The sequence below is a fragment of the Maylandia zebra genome, linkage group LG8, assembly GCF_041146795.1.
Source record: "Maylandia zebra isolate NMK-2024a linkage group LG8, Mzebra_GT3a, whole genome shotgun sequence".
NCBI lineage: Eukaryota > Metazoa > Chordata > Actinopteri > Cichliformes > Cichlidae > Maylandia > Maylandia zebra.
This window is the reverse complement of record NC_135174.1, coordinates 15,994,890-16,021,424: the sequence shown is the minus strand read 5'-3', so window position 1 is coordinate 16,021,424 and position 26,535 is coordinate 15,994,890. Positions and strand designations below refer to the sequence as shown.

At 39.1% G+C, this 26,535-nt stretch overlaps 2 protein-coding genes across 5 annotated transcripts in view; both read right to left on the bottom strand.

The window, feature by feature from the left end:
- LOC101463832 (nucleolar transcription factor 1) lies at nt 1-8,580 on the bottom strand. Its single transcript, XM_004575443.5, has 15 exons — nt 8,269-8,580; nt 7,981-8,156; nt 7,721-7,798; nt 3,985-4,140; nt 3,828-3,892; nt 3,611-3,718; nt 2,977-3,115; nt 2,808-2,849; nt 2,650-2,718; nt 2,124-2,179; nt 1,836-2,025; nt 1,705-1,752; nt 1,556-1,627; nt 1,204-1,272; nt 1-1,107 (listed from the first exon to the last, which is right to left on the bottom strand). The coding sequence occupies exons 1-15, from the start codon at nt 8,300-8,302 to the stop codon at nt 1,057-1,059; spliced, it is 1,353 nt and encodes a 450-aa protein (XP_004575500.3). The 5' UTR covers nt 8,303-8,580; the 3' UTR covers nt 1-1,056.
- A 523-nt stretch (nt 8,581-9,103) lies between these two features.
- slc4a1b (solute carrier family 4 member 1b (Diego blood group)) overlaps nt 9,104-26,535 on the bottom strand; it is a 28,281-nt gene continuing 10,849 nt past the window's right edge. Inside the window, exons 1-18 of one of the 4 annotated variants that reach the window (XM_012916103.3) lie at nt 21,015-21,078; nt 19,092-19,138; nt 16,858-17,029; nt 16,295-16,430; nt 15,412-15,481; nt 15,243-15,285; nt 14,216-14,400; nt 13,371-13,575; nt 13,023-13,226; nt 12,786-12,934; nt 12,462-12,656; nt 11,798-12,046; nt 11,573-11,662; nt 11,083-11,249; nt 10,744-10,985; nt 10,453-10,622; nt 9,903-10,076; nt 9,104-9,810 (exon numbers count right to left, since the gene is read on the bottom strand). In XM_012916103.3, the coding sequence (XP_012771557.3) occupies nt 9,730-9,810; nt 9,903-10,076; nt 10,453-10,622; nt 10,744-10,985; nt 11,083-11,249; nt 11,573-11,662; nt 11,798-12,046; nt 12,462-12,656; nt 12,786-12,934; nt 13,023-13,226; nt 13,371-13,575; nt 14,216-14,400; nt 15,243-15,285; nt 15,412-15,481; nt 16,295-16,430; nt 16,858-17,014 (2,517 nt within the window). In that variant the 5' untranslated portion in view covers nt 17,015-17,029; nt 19,092-19,138; nt 21,015-21,078 and the 3' untranslated portion in view covers nt 9,104-9,729. Of the gene's footprint in view, nt 9,811-9,902; nt 10,077-10,452; nt 10,623-10,743; nt 10,986-11,082; nt 11,250-11,572; nt 11,663-11,797; nt 12,047-12,461; nt 12,657-12,785; nt 12,935-13,022; nt 13,227-13,370; nt 13,576-14,215; nt 14,401-15,242; nt 15,286-15,411; nt 15,482-16,294; nt 16,431-16,857; nt 17,082-19,091; nt 19,139-21,014; nt 21,079-26,535 lie in introns of those variants that run through there. The other 3 variants (XM_023155628.3, XM_076887491.1, XM_004575439.3) reach the window with 3 other exon arrangements.

Below are 26,535 nucleotides of genomic sequence, written 5' to 3'. Positions count from 1 at the left end.
TTCCATTTATTCTTATTTTATTAACTTTGCAAATATAATTGTCTGTTTTGGTCCCACATTTCTTTTGTAGGGATCTAGCCACCCTAATTCACAATGGCTTCTCTATGAAACCACATGACACACACACGTATCATCACATTACAAAAATAGCTAAATATAGGTGCTGTCAGTGTATTTATCTTTCTTTCAGCACCACCTCTGTGTGCAGCATAAACAGCATTCAAATGGACTATAAAACAGACCAGAAATTACAGGAGACACAGATTTGAGACTCTGAATCCTGAATTCAAACCTGCAGGAAAAATCAGTATGTAACTGCAAAAAAGGTGGAAGTAGTACCAGAACTTCCACGGGTGAAGAAAAAAAAAAGCTAGTGAAACGATTTAAGCTGTTTTTAATCAGACTATACATTTAGAGACACAAGGCAGCTCAGTGGCCCAGTGGTTGGCACAGTACATCACAACATGAATGTTTAGGCTCGACTCCTCCGTGGTCAGCAAGAATCACCTCCAGATTTCTCCCACAGTCCAAAGACACACATGGTAGGCGAACTAGTGATTTTAAACTGGCAGTCGGCGTGAATACATCTGTATTAGCCCCATCACAGACAGGCAACATTCCCAAATGAAATTTATGGATCGACGATATGCACGGCGTTTTTACTCCCCAGTGTTCACTGAGAGTAAAGTTAAATAATTGGACACGTAAGTGCCAGGAGGCATTGCCAAGAAGGCTGCAAACTGGCAAAACTTCCTTCTGTAAGGAATCTGAAAACACCCCAGTGTGTTTTGTGTGTTTCATCATTTGAATGCATTAACTTGCAAAAAATGATTCACAACACAACAGACAGATTAAAATTCCAAGCATCGCTGCAGCGTCCATGTAAATATAAACCATCTTGCTTCAGTGTGGAAGTCAGAACAAACCCTTAGACGGTGAAGAATGTGAGGTTGTGAGGTTTTTGTCACCCACTCGAGGGCTTTTCCCTCTCTTCAAATTCAGAACAGCATCTGAATTTTCTGCATTTGGTTTTTCAGCTGTCCATCTCATCACCAATTAATACATGTCAAACATTATATCATCTTCTTCCTCCTCCTCGTCATCATCCTGCAGATTAACGGGGGACATTTCATATTTAGATGGACTGAATCATTTTTAATAACAAGGAACATGAAGGAAAAAAGGGTCTAATATTTCACAAACCTCATCAAAGTCCAGTATGTTGTCGTCTTCATCATCACTGCTGCTCTCGATGATTTCGTCTTCTGAGTCCTGCGTGACATACAAAAAAATTAGAAGAGTGCAGCTTAAAGAACATTTTCTTCATCATACAAATTATACTATTCCCATTATCACTTATTCTCATTCCCCCTGAATATACATTGCTATATTACATTGACTTCTCCGACATTTACCTGAAGCTCTTCAAGCATGATGTAAAAATGTGAGTCATAAGTAAACCCTGTGAATAACTTGACTGCATTCATATCACGAGCATGAACTTGAACATGTGGGTGTATTACTTGGCGCTTGCTGTATAAATATTCAGACTTACTGATGGCTGCTTCAAAAATAGTTCGTCCTTGTCAGAATATTTCGGTAAGGTGTCCTCAAGATATTTTAATTTCTGCAATAATGGATAGGAATGTTATTATATTAGAAAACAAAAGACAAAAACAGGAGACTGAATTTTGAGGTACTCACACGAGGGTTCTGTTTTTGATACTCATTCTGCTCATCTGGAGTCAGTGTCTTTAAAACAAAAGTGTGAAAATTTAAATACTAATTAAAACTTTAAAAAAAAAAATGAAAATTATAAATAAATATTTTCCTACCTTAAACCACTCCTGCAGCTCGATGGAGTATTTCCTCAGCTTTTCATTTACTTTTAATTGGTACCGGGACTTGTCCTTTATGGAGAGTTCATGCCATTTTTTGTTGGCCGCAGCAAAGCGGTCTTTTGCATTTGGGATTTTTTCTTTTAGAATTTTCATCTGATCCTGGCAGAAAGCCACGTTGACAGACCTATAAAAATAAATAAAATTAAAAATTGTCTTTCAGGATTTCATTTGTCGAGTTAAAATTAATCCTTGAAGGTGAGTGAGTTTGACAACTATGCTCACATGGATGGCATCTTGGGCTCGCCGGGTATTTTCTCCTTGGTTTTCCTTTTGAAAATCTGCAGATTTATAACAAACGTGTTGATTTCAATGCCACGCAGTTAATACTTACATGAATGAAAAGAGAGCTCAGAAAACAGAAAGCTCTTAGAGGCAATTGCCAACAGATAGCTGAAAAGGTGACAAATTCCAAATTCCCCAAAAGTATCAAAGAAAAATGTTTGTTCTGTTAAATGAAAGTGGCAAAGTGTTGGCACCTTAACAGGACAATGTGTCATTCCTTCATTCTGGTAGTGGATTTGAACCATGAATATTCTTGCATCAGTGCTGAACACAGGACCAAGCCATACTCAGCTAGCTCTCCTGCCCCTTTGGTCTTTTGCTTTTTCTTCCCAGTGGAAAGGAACCAACACTTTTGCACATGTCTGTACATTTGTTATTATTTATAATAAAGAGCAAAGCATGTGGTCCAAACGCCCTTCCAGATTAAACGAATTTTCCATTTACTTGCAATGAACAGTCCTCTCACCTTACGCTTTGTAGGCAAACTGATCTTTGTTTTGCGGAGGACCTTGTTCCGCTTCTCCTCATCTAAACTCTGAAGATGAGAATACAACATAAAGTCAGCATTCACACAAAGCCCGTGAGATTTGTTAGCAATGCTGCACCTATGATCTTAGAACTTACCATTAGATACGTATGCAACTCACTTTCATACCGCATCTTCAGCTGAAATGAATGAACTACATGTTCAACTCTGCTTCAAGACATTATTAACATAACCCAACAAGATCACCTTGATTTCAAAACTTTGTTTTACATCACAAAATAAAAAAAGTAATTTATGCTGCTATACCTCTTTGGAGCGTGTGTTGTAGGCTTTTCTCTCCTTTTCACTTAAATTTCGCCACCTCTGGGACCACTCTTTTATGTAGGCTCTTGTTGGGACACTCATACTACCAATCAGCTCTTTGCAGAATAAATTGTAGCCACTTCTACAGATATACACACAGAAAACAAACAAACATGCTCAGTAGCCTCTTCACAGAAGACTAGATGTGATTTTAAACTACATTAAATCAAAGTTAGCATTAAACACAGGCCGCACAATCACACAGGCAGTCAGAAATGCAGTTTTCCAGCATGTTTGTTCAAGAAACTCAACACTTAGAACACCAACAACAAAATATTGTCTTAAACTAATGCACCATTACTGTGCCCATGTATAATCTTTATTCTTAATACGCTAAACATACGCACTGAACACAAACATAAAATTTGAATAGAAAACCAGAGCTATGCAATACACCAATTTCTGGTATCAATACCAAGTAAATAAAGGGCCTGTGTTGCAGAAACAAATACACATATCAAAACTTAACCTATAAAAGACAGCTTATGTAATGGAGAGAACTGATTAAATGTGCCATAGGCTATAAATAAAATGAACATGACAGTTGCCAAGCCAAGTGTGTGTATGTATGGCTTACATAGGTGGCTTGACAGGCAGACCCTCAAAGTCCTCCTCTGACTCACTGGTGCTTTCAGGGACCACCTTCTTCCTTTTGCTCTTCTGAAGGGATTTGCCATATTTTTCCCTGAAAGACAAAAACATTTGTTTGGCTTTCCCCCCCCTTCTTCTTGTACAGGCAGCCTACTGGGCCAATCCCACACATACACAGCTGGGAACGTATGTTTGTCTTTTACCTCAACTCCACCCTCTTATTCGTGAATTCTTTATATGCGTTCCTGTATTTCTCCAGATAAAATGCCTGAAAAAGTAAATAATTCATGACTTAAAATGTGAGCTTTTCTGACGATGGGAACAGGCAGTGTTGTAGTGACAGCTCCTGATATACTTTACCTTCTCTTTGTCGGGGAGCAGACTGAATTCTTTGCTTGCGATTTTCATCAAACCTGCACAGCTCATCCCTGGATTCTTCTTCTTAATCTTGGAAAAGACTTCCTTGTAATACCAGGTATTTACGGGCATGGGTCTCTTCGGGTACTCTGGATGGAGCTAATTTTTCGGAAATGTGAATACTCAGTAGAGGGCAAGTACAAGCAACAAAGGAATACACATTTAACGCTATGCACCTGACCAGCAGTGTGTAATCCATGTGGCCAAGGAGATACTGCCCAGAGCCATGGCATGTTCCAATGCTATAACAGTCAGCTGTTGTTCTGCAGTACACATACATGGCTTGCTGTGTAAACATTTCAAGCATAATCTTTTACTAGGTAAAAAATTAAATGGTACAAACGGTCTATTTGGCTGAAACAGTCTTTTTGGAACAGGAAGGGGACGTCCCCAAACTGTTCTTAAAAAGCTGGGACCATGAAATTGTGCAAATTGCTTTGGTATGCTAAAGCACTAAACTTTTCTGTCACTGAGATTAAGGGCCAGAGAACAACCCCACACTGAACGCCTAACCCAGACTCATCCATCAGATTGTCACACAGAGAAAAATGATTGCACTTGGTGGTGTGAGGCTTGGATGCAGCTGCTAAGCCATGGAAATGCACTCTTCAAAGCTCTCTACCCTCTTTTTTTGATCTAATCTGAATAAGAAGTTTGGAGATGTCTAGAGAGTGACTCTGCAAAAAAAAAAAAAAAAAAAAAAAAAAAATAATAGCGACAAAATTTCACAACTGCACTTGTTGCATGGGTGGCATCCTATCACAGAACCACACTGGAATTCACTGAGAGCTTTAAAGCAGCCCATTACTTTTGGATTTTGGTCCTGCGTAAGACTGAGGAGGCGCTTTTGATAAAAAAATTTTTTTTTTTTTGTAAATAAAGCGATTCACATGACATTTAAAAGACAGCTTTCCACAGGCCATTTTTATTCACAAACTGGAGGTATAGAAATTGTTATGATTCTGTACCTACTAGAGATGGACCGATCCGATATTACGTATCGGTCCGATACTGACGTAAATTACTGGATCGGATATCGGAGAGAAATAAAAAATGTAATCCGATCCATTAAATATCAAAAAAGCACCTCACAAAACTTGCGACACAGCGTAACTCGGCTCATAACCGTAGCACGTCGGAGCAGTGTGCTCACGTGATAGAGCGGCTGTGTGTACCAGCATTTCATCTCCGAGGAAGTGATCCCAGAGAGAAGTAAAGCAAGTGTGTAAGTTCATCTCTAAATGTTTGTAAAGCATTCCCACGTTAAGCTTAACAACCGATATATGGAGCGACTTCCTCTTTTCTCTCCCTCCCTGTCCTGCTGCTATTAATCGTGAAACTGATTAATGATCAGCTGATCGGCATTTCTGTCTCGAGTCCGTCTCTCTTGTTTGTTTTTGGCCCACTTTGCACCAGAAAGAGGAAACCAGCGGCTGAACAACAGCAGCACGTTTAAGTTTGATAAGCTGTTGTTAGAATGTATTTAATATTACTTTCTACACCAGGATCTTTTTCTATGTAGCTGACAGCTGGTAACTGTGTAGGGGCGGATCTAGCAAAGTTTAGCCAGGGGGGCCGATAGGGCATGAACAGGGAAAAGGGGGCACAAAGACATACTTTTCTTTCTTATTCTCATTTAAAATGTCTAGCTTTTAATAAATAATTATCCGAATCTTACACCCAGAGTTTTAATCTGATGTAAAATGTATATCAGTCCATTACTGTATATAGTAACTATTAAGTCTAATATACCCTAGTAAGCTATAGTACTTTTTCCTTTGGGAAGATACCATCTGTGCAGTCTGCAATTCTGTTGAAGAAAGATGTTGAATCTATTTAATTATTCTTGAAAAATAATTTATTTCTGTGCATTTTTTCCCCACACTGCATCAAATTAAAGTTGATTACGTCGAAAGCTAAATTGGCTAGTCATTCATATGTATATTAGGTTGTTACCTGGGAATTCTGGAGGGAGGGGAGTGGGGGTGTGTGATTGAGGGGGTGGGGGAGCTGCTAAAAGCTGTGAACTTCCTTTTGTGTTTCATCTTGATGCATTCTCAATCATCCAGGGAAATAAATCTCCAAAAGTCACCAACTTGGAGTGTTTCAGTTTGCCATCTTAGGGAGAATCAACACACATGGGTGTATGTCCTTTGTTGCTGAGATTTATTGATAAAAACAGTACAAAAAAACCAACCATTTGTACACATATTTACAAATAATAATAAAAAGTGAGTGAGTACATTTCAACATTTTCAGCAATCACTCACAATCCTGGCACTGCCATGGTATCTGTAGTCTGCATTTACCACATGTGTATCTGTAGCAGTGAACACATCGCACAGTGGCATGATTGTTCTTGCATTTGTGTTTGACCTGACACATGGCTCTTTTTCCAGGGCTCGGTGTGGAGGGTTGTGTCCAAAGCAACTGTTCTTTTCTTGCCTTCTTCGCAGCTATATGAGAGTGAGCCAACTCTCTTGCAAGCTCCACCAGGAAGTCCACCCGTCTTTCCTTCGTCCCGGTGCATGCTTGATACAGCACATGTGCATTCAGTGCTGCCATGTCGATCATGTTCGCTGCAATTTCCAGTGTGTGGGGATCATTTGTCACCAACTGCATCACGTGCTACAACCCTGGTCTACATATCACCGTTGATGAACAGCTTTTCCCATCAAAGACTCGGTGCTGTTTCCTGCAGTATATTGCAAGTAAACCTGACAAGTTTGGGATCAAGTTTTGGGTGGCTTGCGACCTAAAATCCAAGTACATTTGCAATGTCTTCCCATATCTTGGCAAGGACCCCAATCGTCCCACTGGGGAGAGACTTTCTGAAAATGTAGTAATGAGGCTGATGGAACCATTCCTAGACAAGGGCAGAAATGTTACCACGGACAATTTTTTTCACATCGCTTTCACTTGCGCAAAAACTTCTTAGACGGTGTGTTGATTTCTCCCTAAGATGGCAAACTGAAACACTCCAAGTTGGTGACTTTTGGAGATTTATTTCCCTGGATGATTGAGAATGCATCAAGATGAAACATAAAAGGAAGTGCACAGCTTTTAGCAGCTCCCCCACCCCCTCAATCACACACCCCCACTCCCCTCCCTCCAGAATTCCCAGGTAACAACCTAATATACATATGAATGACTACCCAATTTAGCTTCCACTTGGCTGAAGCTAAAGCTTAGCTAAAAGCCTACCAGCCATTTGGCTGCTCTCCAGGTTTTATAGGTAGAAAAGCCAAATGGCTGCTCTCTGGGAGTTTAAGTGTTTTAAGCATCATGAGGTGGAGGGTGGTTCCCTATTTTTTTTCGCTGGGAGTTTGCAACCCTATTAGTTAAGTTGCTTAATATTTCTACTAAGTACTCTTTAAAATACCAGAATAGGAAGGATGGAGTAGGTTTAAGGTCATTAGATTGATCAGTATTGCTGAACTATGAAATATTTTGGGTGCAGTGTATTTTTTACATACAGGTATAACAGAATAGCATTACTGTTGTTGTTTATTTAAACTTGAGTATGAACTTATACAAAATGCAGCACGATATTAAAACAAAAACAGTTTTATTGATTAAAAAACACACTATATCGGATTCATATCGGTATCGGCAGATATCCAAATTTATGATATCGGTATCGGACTTAAAGTGGTATCGTGCCATCTCTAGTACCTACCTTTGCGTTATTGAGGGGATCAGAAAGGACACTTTCAGCTTCCACAATGAGCTCTGTGAGGTTGCGAACCTTCCGCATCTGAGAAACAACAAGGATATGTACAGTGTAAATCATATATTTGCTCAAGTCTGGCTCTTAGCAGTGAAACAGGCAATGCTGAAGTGAAACTGAAGATTTGAACATCTGCTAAAGAATAGTTAGGGATACTGAACTAGTAAATGCAAGCTAAGTTACTAAGTTAAAGTTAGAATTTGACCCACCTTCTGAATAACCTCTTTCCACTTTTGTTTGCATTCCTCCGGAGAAAAAGGAGGGAAGGCCACTTTCTCCCAGTCTAGAGTTCTCTCTCCATGGGTATAACTGAGCTCTTTCTTGTCATCCAGGATGTTGGCTTTCATTGCAGCGAGAAGTTTCTGGAGGTTTTTCTTGCACCATCCTGCACACGTACAGAAAGCACAGTCAACCACGACAAAGGATCCAACGGCCATTAACGAGATGTGAGCTTGCAAAGGCACTCTCATGCTGGGAAGAAAACTGCATATACCCACCAGACTCTTCTGCATTCTTTCCAGCGAGGCTCATGTTTCAAACAGAGCTTGTTTCATTCACACAAGTCCTTGGATGTACCGGCTGCACACAAACTACCCAGACATTTAAACTAAACCACGTTATTCTGCGTGGCAAAGTTAGCTAGTTCGCTAAGCTATCAGACTGATCTAGCTTAAGTTAAAAAGTTTTTACTTTACTGCTGCTGCTCACCCAACAGTACGAAACAAGGCGTAAAACACACGCTGCTCTGTTGGGCAGGAAGTAAACGCGTGCCAACTAGCCAATGAAAAGTGACATTCTTCTTCTTCTACGGGTTTCCCCGCCCTTCTTCTTCGTCGTCTTCACGAATAATTGCACAAATTGGCGCAACACTGCCTTTATCTGGTGGATTGTTGATCAGACGGTAGATTAATGGGAACTCTTTTTTTTTTTTTTGTCATTTTATACGATCACAAAAAATGAGTTACCCTAAACCATTTTGTAGCTTATAAATCAAATAAACTACAAAATGTTCTTTCAGCTGTTTCTTCTTAGTACCACTAATAAGATTTGCAAATCACTGCATTCTGTTTTTCCAGTTACATTTTACACAATTTTCAGATTTTCTTGAATTGGGGTTGTATCTCCTTCCGCTACAGCTAAAACACAAACGTCCCAAACTTGAGCCGCTAACACTAATATAAATAAATATTAATACACAGCAGTACTTGGAGAATTGGCGACGCCTCCTTTTCTGGTGTCTCGGACAAAGTGTTTATCCGGAATTCAGAGAATCTAAAGAGAACTGTCTCCAGCAAAAGTTAATAACACTTAGTAAAAATGAAAGCGGAGAGGTTTTTTTTACAGAAGATAGTTTTTTAATTACAGAGATATGAAAAGAAGAAAGCCGAACACACAATATAATTACTTTATACACAATATTATATCTCTCCTCGTATTGCCACACACTCCTTTTTTCTTTCCAGCATAAGCTCTTCTATCATTCCAGCAACAGTGTATACACATCATTTATCATCATATATTACACAATATTCATACAGATTTTAGCTCTTAGATAATAACTTAAGCGTCCATTTTTTACATTCAGTGTGCAGTTGTTTGGGAAAAAAAACAAACTTTTATAGCTTTTATACCTACAATTTTACACTCAGCTCTCAAGCTCTCTGCTTCTGGACAAAAGGCACATGTAGAATTGCTTCTCTGACATCTTGCACATCCTTTTTTTCTCTTTTTTTGTAAAAACATGTAAATGAGAATATTTCCAGGTTCAGTTATGCAAATGATTTACCTGAGTGGCAGTTTACAACAGCTAAATTTACAGTTTAGCAGTTGGCTTTAACAGTTTTACAGGTATGTGGAAAACCCCCAACATTTTAAGTATTTTTGCGCTAAGAGAAAAAAAATTAAGCCACTTATAAAATAAATATCCATTCATTAAAAAAGTCTGTCATGAAAAACATCTACAATGGCATCTGAGATTCACAGTACACGTCCTTCCCAGGCTCCTCCTCAAATGTCACTTTGGCATCATCAGCATCCAACTGAAACACAAGCACAGAAAGAACCGTTTTAAACACACTGCAACACACATACCATCTAAAAAGGTCTGAACTTTCCACAGCGTTCAGCTTACGCATTTCATTTCCAGTTCGGTGAAGAGATGCCCGGTCATAAGCATGCGCAGAGGAATGGTGAGGATGAGAACGAAGGGAAGCGCCAGAGACATCTGACTGGACTTCACAAGCCACAAAACTCCTAGACACACAACCTGGATGGCCGTGTACAGGTGCATTCGTCCTGTGCTCACCTGTAACCAAGACAGACAGACGTCAGCCAAACACAAGTAACTGACGATTTTAAGTAGCTTTGGAAACCTGCCAACACATGCCTAGTTCAAGGACAAATTAAAAGCATAATAAAATTTAAATCATAGAAATAGCCTTAGGTATATAAATGTGCATCTGGCAAATACCTCCCAGCAGTTTTACACAGAACATGATTTTATCACTACAGTCTCAAGCTGGGTAAAAATTAATAAATATAATAGGTAACACAGTAACATCTCATTGTGTTTAGTCTTGCAAAACCACAACTTCATTATTTTCCCCATGAGAAACCTTCTGTTTGCCCCGCTTATGCTAGCGCCATGGACCTCATGTATCATGCAGTGATGAGAAGCTTACTCTGGTAGCATAGGGTTCATTAGGATGGTATTTCTTTGGAATGAGAAGAAGCTGCACACGATCCCACAGCTGAATGCCATTTAACGACGTGATTCCCATGTAGAGGAAGATCCCAAACAAGGCTGCCATGGGAATCATCTTTAGGATGGGCTCCATGAGAACTGACAGACCTTGATACAAGCATACATTCAGATAAATGATAAAGGATCGTACACACACATCAGTTTGAATGCAAAGTATAAGTCTAGCAATGCTTTTGTAGACAGAACTGGGTGATTAGACAGCACCTACCAACAAGCAAGGCCACCACAATGCCGCTTATTCTCTGCTCCATCACTTTCTCTATCACCGGTTTTGGTCCTTTGCTCATGACAGTGAGAGCGTTGGCATGTGTGACAGACCGCACTGTGGCAGCGCTGAGCCACGGCACACCGAATATCGCGCTGAGGCCTCCCATGCCAACTAAAACCAGCAAGTCAAAGTGAAACCCGGAGCCTTTGACCATCTTCCTCTCAGGTTTACTCACTATCAGACTGTTTAGAGCCATAAAGAAGGGAGACGCTCATTAAAGTCATGAATTGTCACTTTTTCTATGGTTCGTGTCAGCTAATAAGACCAACGATGACTCACGTTGTGATCTGAGACTCCAGAAAGATGAGAATAAACACAAGCACGGCTGGGATGCAGGAAGCAAACATCAGCCACACAGGGAAAGGTTTGTGCTCTCCGAAAGGATTGATGAGCCAGCCTCTTTTTTCAGGATTGGACACCGTCAGACCTCTGGGAACGATTAGTTTCTATAAAGAAAAAAAACAACAACATTTTCAAATATGTTACACTGCAACATGTATAAAAAAGTTAATGGTTCGAGCTGCTTCCTAAATCCACTTTAAATTTTCCATGTAATTTTGTTACAATGTAAACATTTAATTTAATGGAATCTGGTCAAATTAAATTTAGTTAATTGGTAAACATTGAGTTTATACCAAGCTTCTTTTCCGTAAAGATGAATCATTTGAACAAATAAACCTTTGATTTTCATATATTTCGATGCATTTTACTTTAAATTATTGCTTCATGTTTATGAGTGTGCCTTTGTAGTTTGGAGTCACACGCTAACCTGAGTGTACGTATCCTGAATGTTGTAGTCCACAAGCGTCATGAGGACAATGGCAATAGGAACACCAAAGTCACCGATCAAACGCCTGATCTGTTAAACACACATCACCGACATCAAGTCTACTATTTGAATTTCATTTCATTTCATTTGGTTTCTTTTAATCCTATTATTTTAAAGTAAAGGTGACCTCATAAATGGAGTGAAACCTTCTGGGCATGAGCTCACCTTTCCAGGAAGGAATGTCCCGTTCTTGAACTGACGCAGGAAGTAAGCAATAAAGAAACAGCCCATCATGAGGCACATAGAGAGCAGGGCTGTGTTGGGGTAAGATGGCTTGATGGTGTTGACAATTAGAGTTTTGTTGCCGGTAGAATTGTCATACGTGACAATCTCTTCGACCTTTGGGTGCCAGGGATACTCGGCACTTGCATTCACGTGTTCGTAATTTAGAATTAGTGGATGCGCCTTGAAGATCTAAAGAAAAGTTCAAGAGCATAGGTGAAAATGACGGCTTATGTTCAACAAATAAATCGCAGATGAGAAATGTTTCAGATTTTATTACAACATGTGACACACACTTTTTAGCCACAATAAATAAAACCACTGAAAGATCAGTTGAACAGCACTGCACCAATGATGTAAAAAGTCATGTGTTAAATCCAATACTCTAGGCCTACAACCAATAAGACCAAAAGGACCTGATACCAAACACCCAGTGCCAGACACCACAGGGTCCCCAGAGGTCTTGTTTCTTTGCCCCGGTAAGTCAGAGCTATTTTTGTGGAATGAGAGTAACTTGCGCAATATTTGGCTTGAAGTTTTAAAATTGTGGCTGATTGGTGTGTGTGTGTGTGTGTGTGTGTGTGTGTAATGAATAAAGATTGTTTACCCTCCCAAGTTTGGCAAAAGTTTCATAGATGAAAATGAGGGAGATGAGGATGGAGAAGATTTCCTGGGTGAATCGTGAAATGAAGCGAACCAGGAAGCTGCCCTCAAGGGCCACAATGATCACCACAATGACGACCAGCCACGCTCCCACCCAAACTCTCCCAACAATATACTCAATGCCCTGGGACTTGCAGAACTGAATGATGGAAATGAATGATGATTTGAATGTAGTATTAATGAATGAAAAAATATTAATTGAATTAAAAAAAGACAATAATGGAGTTGTAATGTTTGTTAGGGTTAATAAAAAGGCTTTTTAACTCACTGCATAGAAGGCCTCCTCAAATACCAACAGTGGACCAGAAAACCCAATAACCAGGACGGGCTGCGCGGCAACAAAGCAGAATATAATTCCCTGAATGCTGGTGGAAATGAGGAGCTCTGGCACACCCATCATGTTGTCCACCTTATAAGCTACAGGCAAAGATAAAAAAACAATTTATAGGATCTCCAAAAATACAAAAAACAGAAGAAAAAAAAATGGTACCACAGTCATACACACCCAGGAGGCCTCCAAATGTGATGGCAGGAGACAGGGCAGCAAAGTAGATGAAAATGATGGCAGCAAGGACCTGTGCGTTTAGAGCATCGGTGATGTCACTCTTGTAGTACTGGTAGCGCCTTTTTATGTCTCGAATCATCCCCCCAAACGGTCGACCAGTACGAGAAAGGGGATCTTCAATAGGAGGTCTGGAAACGATTGAATCTGGGGAAAATGTGAAATCTGAGCTTAAGCCACTATCAGATCCCAAATAGTTATCCAAATAAGAAACTAAAAGCTGGCAAACAAATAATCTGTTTATCTTATTAGTTAAAATGTCAGCCAACATGGTAAATGCGTATGACTCACCACTGCAAACTTTGGCGTTGTTGACGAGGTCATAGCTTTGCAGTTTGTCCTGTAGCAGTTTCTTCTGAAAGTTGATGACTGAGCTGAGCATCGCCTCACTCTTGATCTCGGTGGGTGGGATCACGATGCTGCAGTCCATGAACTTGGACACAGCGTTGATCAGCTCTCGAGCACTCTTTGCCTGAAGGGCTGTCTGATTAAACACCTAGCACAGATTGAGCAGAGACAGATATGAAATCTGAAGATTGCAGGATTCTTTCTTAAAAATGAATTTTCCAATAGAAACTGTTAATCAAATATTATTTCACGGGATGATAAATAAATAGAAAAAAATATTAAAACCTTTGTTCAATTAACTTTATTTAGTGTTGGCTCATTTAAATTGCAGTTTGAACTTGGACTTGCAACCTGCAATAACTCCTTTTGCCACTTGGGGGCAGTGGAAACAATCTAAAACAAGATAAAGCCATCCATAGGCAATTGCCTCTGGATGTGCCTCGGTATAATTAAAGAAAAAAAGATAATTGTCGATGTCCTTTGATGTGACGGAGTAATACGTTTCCTGAAAAATGATACCACTGGTAATTGCCTGTTATAGTTGCAACAAAAAAACCTAGATTGGAATGAAATTGCTTTAGAGCACAAATGTGAGTAAAAAAAAGTCACAAAAGAGGAAAAATATTTCTTAAGCTTTCTGCTTTCTTCTCAGTAATGTCACCGTTAAGCCACATTAACCCTTGCTACTTTCTCTTTTGCTGAAAGAGCCTGAACAGAGAGCGAAGACTTGAATGCTGTTTTTGCACTGAGTAGTATTTTTTGTCTTTTAAAAGCCTCAGTCAACTCACTTTATTAGCCATTAGTGCTGCCATAGCACGCCCAGTCTCATAGTAGTCCATGTCGCTGCTGCTGGGGCCAATCAGAAGAAAGACAAAGCGTACAGGCTCTGGGGCTTCCAACGCTGAGTCCAGTGCTACTGCTTCCTTCAGACGCACAAAGACAGCTGTGGGCTTCTCCAGAAAATCCAGGGTTCCTGGTCAAAAGAGGACCCTGCATTAGTTAACTTGCGTTTAACTGCATATTAATCACAGATTTTTTTTTCATCTGTTCTAAATGTACCTTAACAGGACATTTTTCATGTTTCTTATATTCTTATGGACAAATCCATTTTCTTTATTCACATTTATGTTTATACTAAGGCCCAGAATATTCTCCAGAAGAACCTCAGAGATGCTGCATGGTCATAAAATACACCAAAAGTGTACTTAACCATGTACTCCCACACAATCTAACTGCCTGCAAGCTAAAGCCACCCATGTACTTATTCACTGTTTTTTTTTTCAATTTAGATTCTCAGCTGAAAGCTATCCAGCATGCTTTTCCTTTGGTGTGGGGGAGGAAGGCTCTCTGCATCAGCTGTGTGCTTGAGACTCAATGTACTATGGTGGTAACTTAGTTCAGATCAACTCAAATAACCTTGGTCCTATCAAGGAAACCATCTGGAAAAGCTTTAAAGCTGAACCTGCCATTCAGAATACCATTTCTTTATCCACTTGTTTACCATCCACAATGTCACTGCCAGGGATACTGAACTATGGGGGCGGGCCAAAGGTCACAGTCTATGCATGTGTGCATTAACTGCTTGGTTGTGCTGGAGGTTCCTCCCTCTTAAAAGAGAGTTCTTCCTTCTCACTCTTGCCGGTTGCTTGCTCATAGGTGTTTGTCTGATTTTTGTGGATTTCTCCCTAATATTGTTGCGCCTTGAGGTTGCTGTTGTTGTAATTTGACACTTTTTGCATTAGGTACACGTGTGCAGCAATCAGAATGTAAACACCAACACTGTACTCCACATCAAACATGAAAAAAGCAGCTTACCCACTAGCACCATGGAGGCCTCAACATGCTCAGATTCATCAGTCTAAGGTAAGGCAGAAAGGAAAAAAGACTTTTCTATTCAAGACTTTGTGCAACAGAACCAACTTTTAAACATGCTGCTTTTGTCAGTTATGCTTAAATAAATGATAATACCAGTGGGACAACTTACTCTCTCCTTGACAGAAAACTTTTGCAGGTCAGTCCCAGTCAACATTTGGCTTTCTGGGTCAGTTGTTTGGCTGAAATGAGAGCAGCACGTCACTGTCATTGTCTCTGTGACCCATAACTGAAACTACAGCGGCAAACTACAAACAGTAAACTATTCATTGGTAGTTCTCTGTTCATTGAATAGTTTACAAAAAAAAAGAAAAGAAAACAAGACTGAAAAGTGGTAGAAATGTCATATTTGATTGAAACTTTTTTTGTAATATTGTTAAGTTTATTTAGAAAAAACAGGAGTTTTCAAATGCACAAAATGACCTATTCAATATTTGAAAAACTTTAAGAGAAATTGCTAGAAATGTAATAAATGAGTCCTTAAGTTGAAATTTTGACATAATAACCTAACTGTGTTGACTTATGGATATCAAGAATGTTTTTTTCACATTGTATTTTGTTTATTCTGCACAAAAAATATCAAAGTATAAAAACAACAATCCATAGCTTTAAATGAATAAAGCTATGGTCCAGACCTATTTTGAGGTTGGGACCACAAGCTTTCTGACTTGTTACCCACAATCAGAGGGTTTGTTATGCTTATTTTGTTATCTTTGTGATTTAACTCTCAGACTGCACCGCACAAAACAGTTATGACAGTGTCCATTGTCTGTGTATAATAAAGGATTCAACAGGCAGACAAAAGGGTTTGATGGTCAGGGATGATGATTCATAATTATAGTTTGGATTCCACAACAGCTACAATAGTGTCAACCACTCTGAGCAAGCTAATGCAGTCTTTTCCTTTTGGAGTCTTGGATAATAGCTGGCTGAATGCCTGAGTGTATTTCATTTGTATTTGTGTTTGTATTTGTGGATGGTGTCTCAGACGATACCTGTGGTTTTGCAGCAGAGAGTTCAGCACTCCTTCCCGATCTCCTGACCTGATTTCCTTCTTGTTAACCATCTCACTGACCATCTTCTCTGTGATGGTATCCAGGGTCTTCTCCTCACAGTCTAAAATGGTCACACCTTGGCAAACACAATTTAGAAACATATGTGGTCATGTTCAATAAAAGGGAAAGAACTGCTGCTGTGGTTTAAGAAGGGACTTTAGAAGTAAAAGCCACTAAAGAAGCACTAGAACTAAAGCTATATGTGTCAGGTTGGCTAAGACTGAATTTTACAGATGCTAATCTAAAATAGCTTTTTTGATAATGATATTTTGCAACAACAATCTAAATCAGCAAAGCATTTAGTAAACTGGAATATAAGTATAGACTGCAGCACAGTTTTCCTTTGATCACACTGTAACAGGGAGGAGTGTGACACAGCATGGATTTACATAAAATATCAGTACCTTTAAATCCTATAAAAGTAAAGCACTTCAGAAAATTGAAAATAATTATAAATAGTGTAAAAAAAAAAACCTGTAAATGCTCATGTTTTGCTCACTGACCTGGGCTCATGGTGTGTCTGAGCTGGATAAGGCTCCTGAAGGTGAGGCAAGAGATGGGAGTGGGCACCCACACCTGCGCTTGAGGGTCAAAGCTCTCCTCATAACCCACCCATCGGCCCTTCTCCTGCCAGTAGCCCTGCTGCTCCTGCTCCTTCATTTGTTCCTTCAGCTTCTTGTAGACAGAGAGAAACATAAGCACAGGACAAAGGTGCAAGGATAATTTGTGTCTGTGAGGCAAGTGAATTTTAGACAGGGCAGGTGGATGATATAGAGCTGCTCACCACCCCCACCCCCACTCCCTCACCCCCACCCCCCTCCTTGCAGTGCAACATGTGAGCATGAGGTGTAGGCCTACAACTGCACAACTGTGGTTTCAGTAATCTCTTACATTTAAAGTCATCTACAAATTTAGGACATGTCTTTTTGTAGCAAATAGTAATAGTAAAAAAAATAAATAAAAGATGGTTTATCCGAGGTGATTGTTTCCAGCTACTATGACTTGTTACTGCTTGCCTTTTTTAATTCCAGGTTTTAAAATCTTACCTCATTCATTTTTTGACTTTACATACAGTTCCAAAAATGATTTTAAACAAACCAAAACGAATAAATAATAAAAAACCTTTATCTGCAAATTTTACTTCAAGGTTAAGAAAACAATATTTTTCATGCCATATGATTCCCAAGTGTGCTTTACTCTCTTCAGGCAGAATCAGATAAATCCTGGTCATACTTCATTACAAAACAAAAACATTAAAGACATTATGAGTGTTGTTTTCCAGTGACTGCCACTGTAAGAAGGCTAATTTCAACATCATCATCATTATTTATTTTAATTTGGTTGAGTTAATGTTTTACTTACTGTTACTGCATCAATGAATAGTGTAGTTAAAAGAGCAATATAGCAGTAAGCAAAGGTCTAACTAAGGTCATTGCACATACATGGGCGTAGGTTCAGAAGGCTTAGGAGCAATGTTCCCTCTAAGCTGCGCACGTGCGCAATTGCGCACTGCTGGCACGGTCTCTGCGCACAGAAAATCTGCGTTGCGCACAAAAAATAAAATCTAACCTGAATTGAAATTAAAATTAAAACTTTAACAATTCTGTTTTGTAGTGTTAGTCAGTAAGTGACTGGCTGCTCCCCTATGGGATTAGAACGATGCCACCTTATCCCATAGTCCAGCCAATAATGCGATTCACATTCGTATATACGCAGCTAATCAATGTCGTTGACAGGCTATGACAGCGTCCTTATGTGCTGACACCGGTGCTTTAGCTAGCAAAGCGGCGTGGCTGATGTGGAGTGAAGCCACACAACGTGTACAACCATTGGAGATGTGAGCAGGACAGACGGAACAATTGACAGAAAAAGTGTGGACTTTATATAAGTTTTTAAATTGTGTTGATAGGCCACGTAAAACCAGAGTTATGATAAAAATATCTGCAATGTTCGGTTTTCTTCCTGAATACTATCGTTGTTTATATTTACTGCAGGAAGAAACGGTAAAAACGGCGTTTTATAAGGAAAACGCTTGAAAGCGCTCTCCGCCTGTGAGCAAAAACAAAACCAAAAAAACCCCACCCTTTCCTATTGGTCGAAAAAAGTACCATGTCGACCAATCAAAAAAATATGGCAACATTGCATTTAGTTGTTTAGGAAGGGGGAAGTTTTAGGAGTGACGGTGGTGTTTTGAGATGTGAGAGATTTGCAAAGTTTAGCGCAAATCTTGTGTAGTTAGTGTGTAGTGTAGTCAAATTTTTTTATGTGTGTGTCAGAACAATGAGGCGACTGCTGACTGTTACAGCTGTTACAGTTCAAACAGGAGTTCAAACACAGAAGTTCTACTGAATGATAATCCTAAATAGAACAACACCTTGTTTTGTCTTGATAAATCACACTGTTACTCAGCTGAGTAAAGACATAAAGGCTTTACAGCTTTTTTCCCGATTTTTATTATTTTTATTTTAATATTGCGAGGGAAGTGGACACGGATCATGAAAATGTGGGAAGGTGATGTCCAGCTGACACTTTCATGTCTAAAAGGTAAACACGGTTTTCTCGCCTCAACAACCGCCAGGCTCCAGACCTCTGAGTCAAAATGAGTTTCCGGTGTGTACACGACTGGACACCCATGTTTCGAGTGTCAATACATGTCGAGCATCTAGAGTGGGTATACAGTGTGTGTGTGTGTGTGTGTGTGTGTGTGTGTGGGGGGGGGGGGGGGGGTGACCCTTACCTGACACTTTGCAATGAGGTTACTGTCAATGTTTCAGTTCTAGGCAGCTGGAAAAGACGGAAAATACATTATTTACAAAACAGAACTGAGCAAAAGGGCAGAATTCAGCTTAGCCTGACTAGACAGTGTTTAAAGTGCATGGGTGTGTACTTATAAAACAAAATATGTGGTGTGCTAAATAAGTAACATTGTGCATCCTCTCTTTTCTTTTGAGGACAAAATGCTAGTCACCAGAATGTAAATCAATGTATTTAACAGTGAAGACAGTCAAGTTTAAGGTCTGGCTGTAACAGTAGGGTTACAGAGGCAGAGGTAGAAGTTAAGATAAGTATGAGGCTGAATCAAAGTGTAGCGTCACCTGTTCAACCTTGTGTGTATGTGTGTGCATATATGTGAATCATTAAGTGTTTATGTGCAGATTCTTTATATGTACAAGGAGCAAATGTTAGATGGGTAGCTGTAGGTGCATAACAGGTGCATTTTTCTGCAAATATACAGTATTCTGTGAAAGTCATGAGTCACTCCTCTTTTTTTTTTTAATTTTGCTTCCAAGTTGCCAGACTTTCTTATAAATTTTTGAAATTGGTCTTGAGCGACTCATGGAATGAACCCGTGTTGTGTCTACACATAACAGAAAACTTAGCAAAGAACCAATATGAAATTGTGTCTTTAGGCGTTTTGTTACCGGTGGCCTGTCGCAAAAACATGAAATTTCCTCCAATTTCCTAAATCTACAAAAAAAAAATGATAAAATAAAAAAATCTAAAGATAATGCAGTCTGACAGAACTAAAATTGTATAACCAAAACGGTTATTCCCATATCTTGGCATGGTGTACAGTGTGCCCTTAAAGAAACTTGACACACGGAAGACAAAAAAAAAGACAAAAAAAACCTACAGCAGGTGAACAGTATTGAAAAGTCATGCCCTATCTATGCAATGATGAATATTCTTTTGTTCAAATCATTTTAAGGATGTACAGAGAAGTTCAGGAGCTAGATAAAGCAGTGAGTGTCCACAGCATCTGCAAAACACAGTGGAGCCTCTGTCATGGTTTGCTGCTACATTTCAGCCAGTGGTGTTGAGCTCTTGTCAAAATTGATGAAATTATAAAAGCAGAAATGTCAGCTTTTGTTCCATTTTGATTGGAAGCAGCTTCATGTTTTTAGCATGACAATGACACAAACACACTGCCTGCCAATGTATTAAAAGCATACCTGGATAGAAAACACACATAGTGGTACACTACCAGTCATGGATTGGCCTCCCAAGAGTCTGAAGCTAAAGATGAAGCAGTGTGGGATCATCTTGCATAAAGACATCTAAAGAAGCGCCTTAAATGTCCATTATAAACCTGGAGAACTATTCCTGGAGACTACTCAAAGAAATGACAAGAACGCTTCTCTAAGAGTGTTCAGGCTGTGCTGACGAATAAATATGGTCATACCAATTATACACTCTCAAGCTCTGGAATCATATATTTCTGTTTTGGCTTTATATATAGTATCTCCATTTATTTTGACACTTTTATATAAATTGCTGCACCATTTTTTTGCAAAAAAAAAATCTGCATCTTTGCAAGTGTCTCAAAGATCATTAAAATTGCAGATGAGAAAAGCATTCTTATCTTATTGTTTGTGCATACTTAATCATCTGGGCATGTATTCCATAAAAAGTGACTTGTTGTTTTACACAACATGACTGATATTGCCACATTCTGTTTTGCAATGACTGTTAAATTTCTTCAATTAACCAATAAAGATTATTCCACTGCAGCAGTGACTCTAACACACATCACAACAACATTAAGTGTGCAACTTCAATGAAGTGCTCCATTCCCATATTTTCATGCTTCAAAGCAACAGCTTAACTTAATTTTTGGACAAATACCATTCATAGCTGTAGCAGAAAAGCTGACACTTACCTCCTGCAGTCACTGCTTAAACTGACAGCAGTGGCAAGTGACTGACCCCAGAATGGCAAAAAAATTGTGACTTCATACGCACCACCTATTTAAAGCTTCTTCGGTGCCGATGTGTGTGTGCATGCTTCTCGATAATGGGTGGGACTAATACATGCATGCACACACACATGGACACGTGCACTCTAATTCTCTCGAAGCGCAAATCCAGCAGAGCAATGTGTTCCGGTCTCACCCATAATATTGATAGTGAATACAGTGGCTTGGTATGGAAGAAAACTAGTCAAACTGTGTCATTATCCAGCCCGCATCTTATCATATTTAATGTCTGTGTTTAGAGGACAACAAGGGCTTAGACTTCTCTGCTGGGCCTGGTCACCTTCAGTCTTGCTGGAGTAAAACATTTGCTTAAAGCTGGCTTTCATCTGCTTTTCTTCCTCCCACCTTAAGACGATCAGCATAAAACTGAGGTGTATTAATCACATTTATGATTGCATATATAGCAGAAACTGCTGCCCGACTGTCATTTTGGGCTGACTTTTCTTCTGAACTAGACACACAAACAACAAATTCAAAACAATTCCACTCATTAACTGCAAACATTAGGTGACATTTAACTCTTCTAGTCATTAGAGGGTGATTTTAAGAAGTCATTAGAGACTAATTCTTATTCCCCAAATTGTTTTAATCTTTAAAAAAGTGTGATATTACATTTCCTGTAATGCAACTTTCTGCTTTTTGAAAGATTTATGTTTCTTGAGCTCACTTTAATGACTCGGCTGGATTATGTAAAAAAAATGATTGGTTCTGCACAGGGCAATTCCTGGAAGCTTATGCTTGTTAGTTTTTTAATAACATAATAATCAAGTTGTAAAGCATATCATAACAGAGGTGTGCTGTGTTTAATAAACTTTAATGTAAAGAAAAGAAATATTTGCATACCTTCTGTTGACGGTAAATGTTATCATCCTGCATCTTGTTTCTGTCACTGTACCTCATTATGTAACTGTCTGGAATCCATTGAGACTATTTTTTTCTTGACACTGGGTTGTCAGTCACCAACATGAGTGACGAAATACGAGAAGTCCTCTTCCTATATGCAAATCTGAAAGCATTGTTTCTCTGCACGCTGATATATTTAATAGTGTCTGCATGTGTTTGTCCTGAACAGAAGCTCAGAGGCCTCTGCATCCCAAATCCTCTGATGTATCTCCCATTACAAGTATAAAGAATCTATAAGCAAAATAATTTTTTTAATGTATGTTTTACTATCTTTTCTGTTTCATGCATCAAGCAAAACTGACATTCACTAAAGTGTAATTCTGCAACAGCAGCAATCTCCTAATGTAATTCTAAAAACCAATATGGATGTAAATCTATCAAATTACTCTTTGCAAAAGCAAGAAAACTAGGAATTAGCAATGTATACTACTATATAGCATTATTGGATTATTATTGTTATTATGGTTGCATTTATGTGCTGTTAAGCAGTTTCATCTGCACAAATGTGTCATACTTTGTATGAAAGTGTAAATGCAACCTGGCTGATATCCTTCATTATATCCGTTAACATAACATTTCATTCCTCCAAGAAATGTTTAGCAGTGACATCAGTCTCCAAGAAAGGCATCGGTGTGAATACTTGATAGACATTAATACATGTATACACTATACATAACAGTTGATGCAAGCACAGGCTTTTGAGTTTTCATGCAATATTAAATTACAAAGCAGAGACTGCTTTTTTTGAGCCTTTTCTGTAGTGTTGTGGTTAACACATTTGCCTTAAAGGTGGAAAACATCCAGTTCAAGACCAGAAGGAGACACAAGCCCAGCCTCAGAGGTCATAATTTTCATTGCTGGTCCCAAGCCTGGATAAATGGAACGGTTGTGTCAGGAAGGGCGTTTAGAAAAAAAAAAATCAACATGTGGTATCATGTGCCATTGAAACCCCTGGGAAATAAGGGAGTAGCTGAAAGTAGTTGTCGGTTGTGAAGGACACACAAAGGGAGTTTTTTACCCTCATGTAAATATCTCATTTATGAATGAAAGGTAGCCAACTAATGCAGCTAGTGTTCAATCAGTACAGTTTAATTAAATTTTATTTATATAGTACCAATTCATAACAGAACAAGCTTCGATTAGAAAGAAACTCAGCAATCACACAATCTCTTATGAGCAAGCACTTGGCAACAGTAGGAAGGAAAAACTCCCTTTTAACAGAAAGAAACCTTTGTCAGAACTAGGCTCAGGGAAGGAGCAATCTGCCGCAACCGGCCTGATAGAGGGTGAATAATGTGAAAAGTATTGTTCCCAGCATGGAACCCTGTGGAACTCCATGACAAACCTTTGTGTGTGAGAAAGATTCACCATTTACATACAAAAATTGGAATTCATAAGATTGATATGGTAAATGGCCTGTATTTATATAGCGCTTTACTAGTCCCTAAGGACCCCAAAGCGCTTTACATATCCAGTCATCCACCCATTCACATTCACACACTGGTGATGGCAAGCTACATTGTAGCCACAGCCACCCTGGGGCGCACTGACAGAGGCGAGGCTGCCGGACACTGGCGCCACCGGGCCCTCTGACCACCACCAGTAGGCAACGGGTGAAGTGTCTTGCCCAAGGACACAATGACCGAGACTGTCCAAGCCGGGGCTCGAACCGGCAACCTTCCGATTACAAGGCGAACTCCCAACTCTTGAGCCACGATCGCCCCGATATGATTCAAGCAAGTGGAGCACAGTGCTACCACAGTACAGTCAACATCTGGCTCTCAAGTAATTGAAATAAATTACAATTCAATAGTATTTCAACAATGTTTATTATTCATTTTCAGTTAGTAAGAAAATAAATTTTAAAAATTATTTATTTTCTCATTTCAAGTAAAATAAGGCTTCGATTTTAGATTTGCTTAATTTTAATAAAGGTGTTGTTTGAATCACCCCATTTCTGTAAACCATCTCAACTTTGAATATTATTTTCTCCCTATGTGTTTCCCCCATGAGTTTTCTGTTTTCACACATGCCCTGAATAAAGCATTTGATTTGCTAAGTAATGTTATGTGGGATGAGTTACAAAGCATGTGACTCGTCTGTGTGTTGCCTTTGTATATACATTGACCACCAAAGACAAAGGAAAAGGCTGCACAGATTAAAATAACCTTACCGTAAATACAAGAAATGCTGTGCAGAGTAAATTAGAAACAGTCCATCAAAATCTAGTAGTAGATCTGTTAGAATGGAGAAACATCTAGATGCAGATCCAGCCCTGTCTATTGGTGACCTAGGGTTTAGATGAAGACATTAACTCAGAGAGGCTGATCGAAGTGAAGGGGTCCAAGTAAACATCAATCAAATATCAGTTATTAAAGTTGCTGTACTTTAAGGCACATCTGTGGGATAGCTGTAAATAATTTTTTCTCTAATTATTACAGTTTCATCTGGGAAGAAATTCCTAAAGTCATTGCTAGTTAAGGTTAACAGACTTAGCTCATTAAAAATTGGACTTTTTCTCAGCCTGGCTACAGTGCTGAAGTTAATTTGTCACGAATAGTAAGATGTCCTAGCTTTACTGAGGGCTTTTGTAGAATAACAAACTATTTTTTTAGGCCAAAAGTGTAACACCAATTCTTCTTCAGCCTATCCATTATCTACTTCAAGGTGGAAGTTTGTGAGTTACCAGGGAGTCAAGCAATCAAGCATCTGTAATGTACTGCCTTCTTTTTCAGAGAAAACACAGAATCCAGGGTCATACGCAGTGCAGATGCTACAATATTAATAAGATATAATCGATTTCTGTGGGATAAAAAAATGCAGAGAAACATATAAGATTGCAACTGGTCCCAAGTCTGGATAGTCATGTTTTGGGGTGTTTAATAAATTCAGCCAGATTTCAGGAAAAAAGAGAGCTTCTCTATCTAACATCTCCTAACAAGACCAGGTTTCCCCAAAAAGTTTCCTAGTTAAGGTTGGTGGAGTACTGGAGGTCACCCAATGCAGCCTGATTTCCTGGCTGCTCGGGAGGACCAGCCAAGGGAGCGCTAACTGGGGCTAAGCTACTTTGGCCCACACTGACTACCAGTTGGGCTGGTTATAGGACTGTGGAGGCTCTCAGGTCATCGTACTCTAAGGAGCTTGGAAAGAAAAGCATCTGGACTTTTTAAAGTTTCTTGAAGACTTTTCATCTCTCATCCAAGAAGTTTCTTCAGTTCTAAGAGCAGTTGGTGGAGTCCCAGATGGTCTTCTACTCTTTCTGTCGTATTTGAGGTTTGTAAAACAATGACCAAACAATGCACTTTGACGTGCAAATAGATACAGAAATGGTGCAAAAAATGCTGGTAGCAAAATCCCATTTAAAAATTCACCAAATCAGCAATTCAATACCAGCAGAAGTGATTCCAGCCCAGTTGCTACAGCTGTCACTAATATGCTTGGTATGTGTGCAGGGCAACTGAGACTATGCTAAACAAACTCAGGGAGGGAAATCCTTACTGTGTGTTTGGCAGCATGCCAGCATCCAGATCATGGTACAGCTGAATAAATTCATTCCATAAATATTATTATATATACAGTAGTTTTATCTGTTACCATAACACTTCAGAGTTCAGAAATAAATAGGTGACATGATGGTGGCTACATCCATCTTTTATATAAAGTTATAGTTAAAAAATGAACGAAAATTTAGTAAACAATTCTAATATTAAGGAAACCTTTTATTAGCCGATATGCTTGGATACTTTATGGCACCTTGCTTATACTGTAATCTTTTAAAAAAAAAAGACAGTTTCTTTACTTGTACTGCTTTCCACATTTCGCATTCTTTATAATGCTGACAAGTGATAACAGAAGTATAGCACAGCCCTTCAGCACTGTTTCTACTATAAAGTACCATCACAGAAAGTGGTCACAGGGTGGAAAAGTCATCATGCAAGGATGGAAAAAGACAAGAAATGCCCAAATTCTTTTCAATGAGCATTTAAAGCGTTAAAAGGAAGTTCACTGCTTTAACAATGATCTTACAGCTGATAATAGGTGGGCAGGCAAGACATCAGCCACACTCGGTCAGATGAGGAAGCAAGTAGGAAGCAGGAAGGAAAGACTTTAGCCAGACAACATTCTGGCCAAAAGCATCAGAAAAACAGCTTTCTGCTTTCTACACGCTAAAGCTGAGCAGCATATGTGTAGGCAGCAGACTGATGACAGGAGACAACAGATGATCAGCAGATGGTCAGGTGGAGTCTGACAGCGTCTGAAAGTAAAAATGCAAAAGAAGAGGCATTTGTTCTTATATATTGTTACTTACAAACTTCATTCAGTGTGTCCTATTAAATTAACTAACTTTAGGTTAAGAAAAAAACTGGCACTACTTCAAAAAAGTAGGGGCAGGAGACAAAAAAATGATACAACATAGTAATGCAATATCAATACAGGGACACCACATATAGACATGTTGTTAAAATACTTTGGGAATACTATGATCAAGAGGGCTATCCCATGCACCACCATCCTGAGATAA

Coding starts and splice junctions, on each gene's coding strand:
- LOC101463832 (XM_004575443.5), bottom strand. CDS start 8,302: ATGAGCCTCGCTGGAAAGAATGCAGAAGAGTCTG. Junction 4,141..7,720: donor ATCCCCTCAATAACGCAAAG/GTAGGTACTAGA, acceptor CCGAAAAATTAG/CTCCATCCAGAGTACCCGAA. Junction 2,719..2,807: donor AGTTGCATACGTATCTAATG/GTAAGTTCTAAG, acceptor TCTCATCTTCAG/AGTTTAGATGAGGAGAAGCG.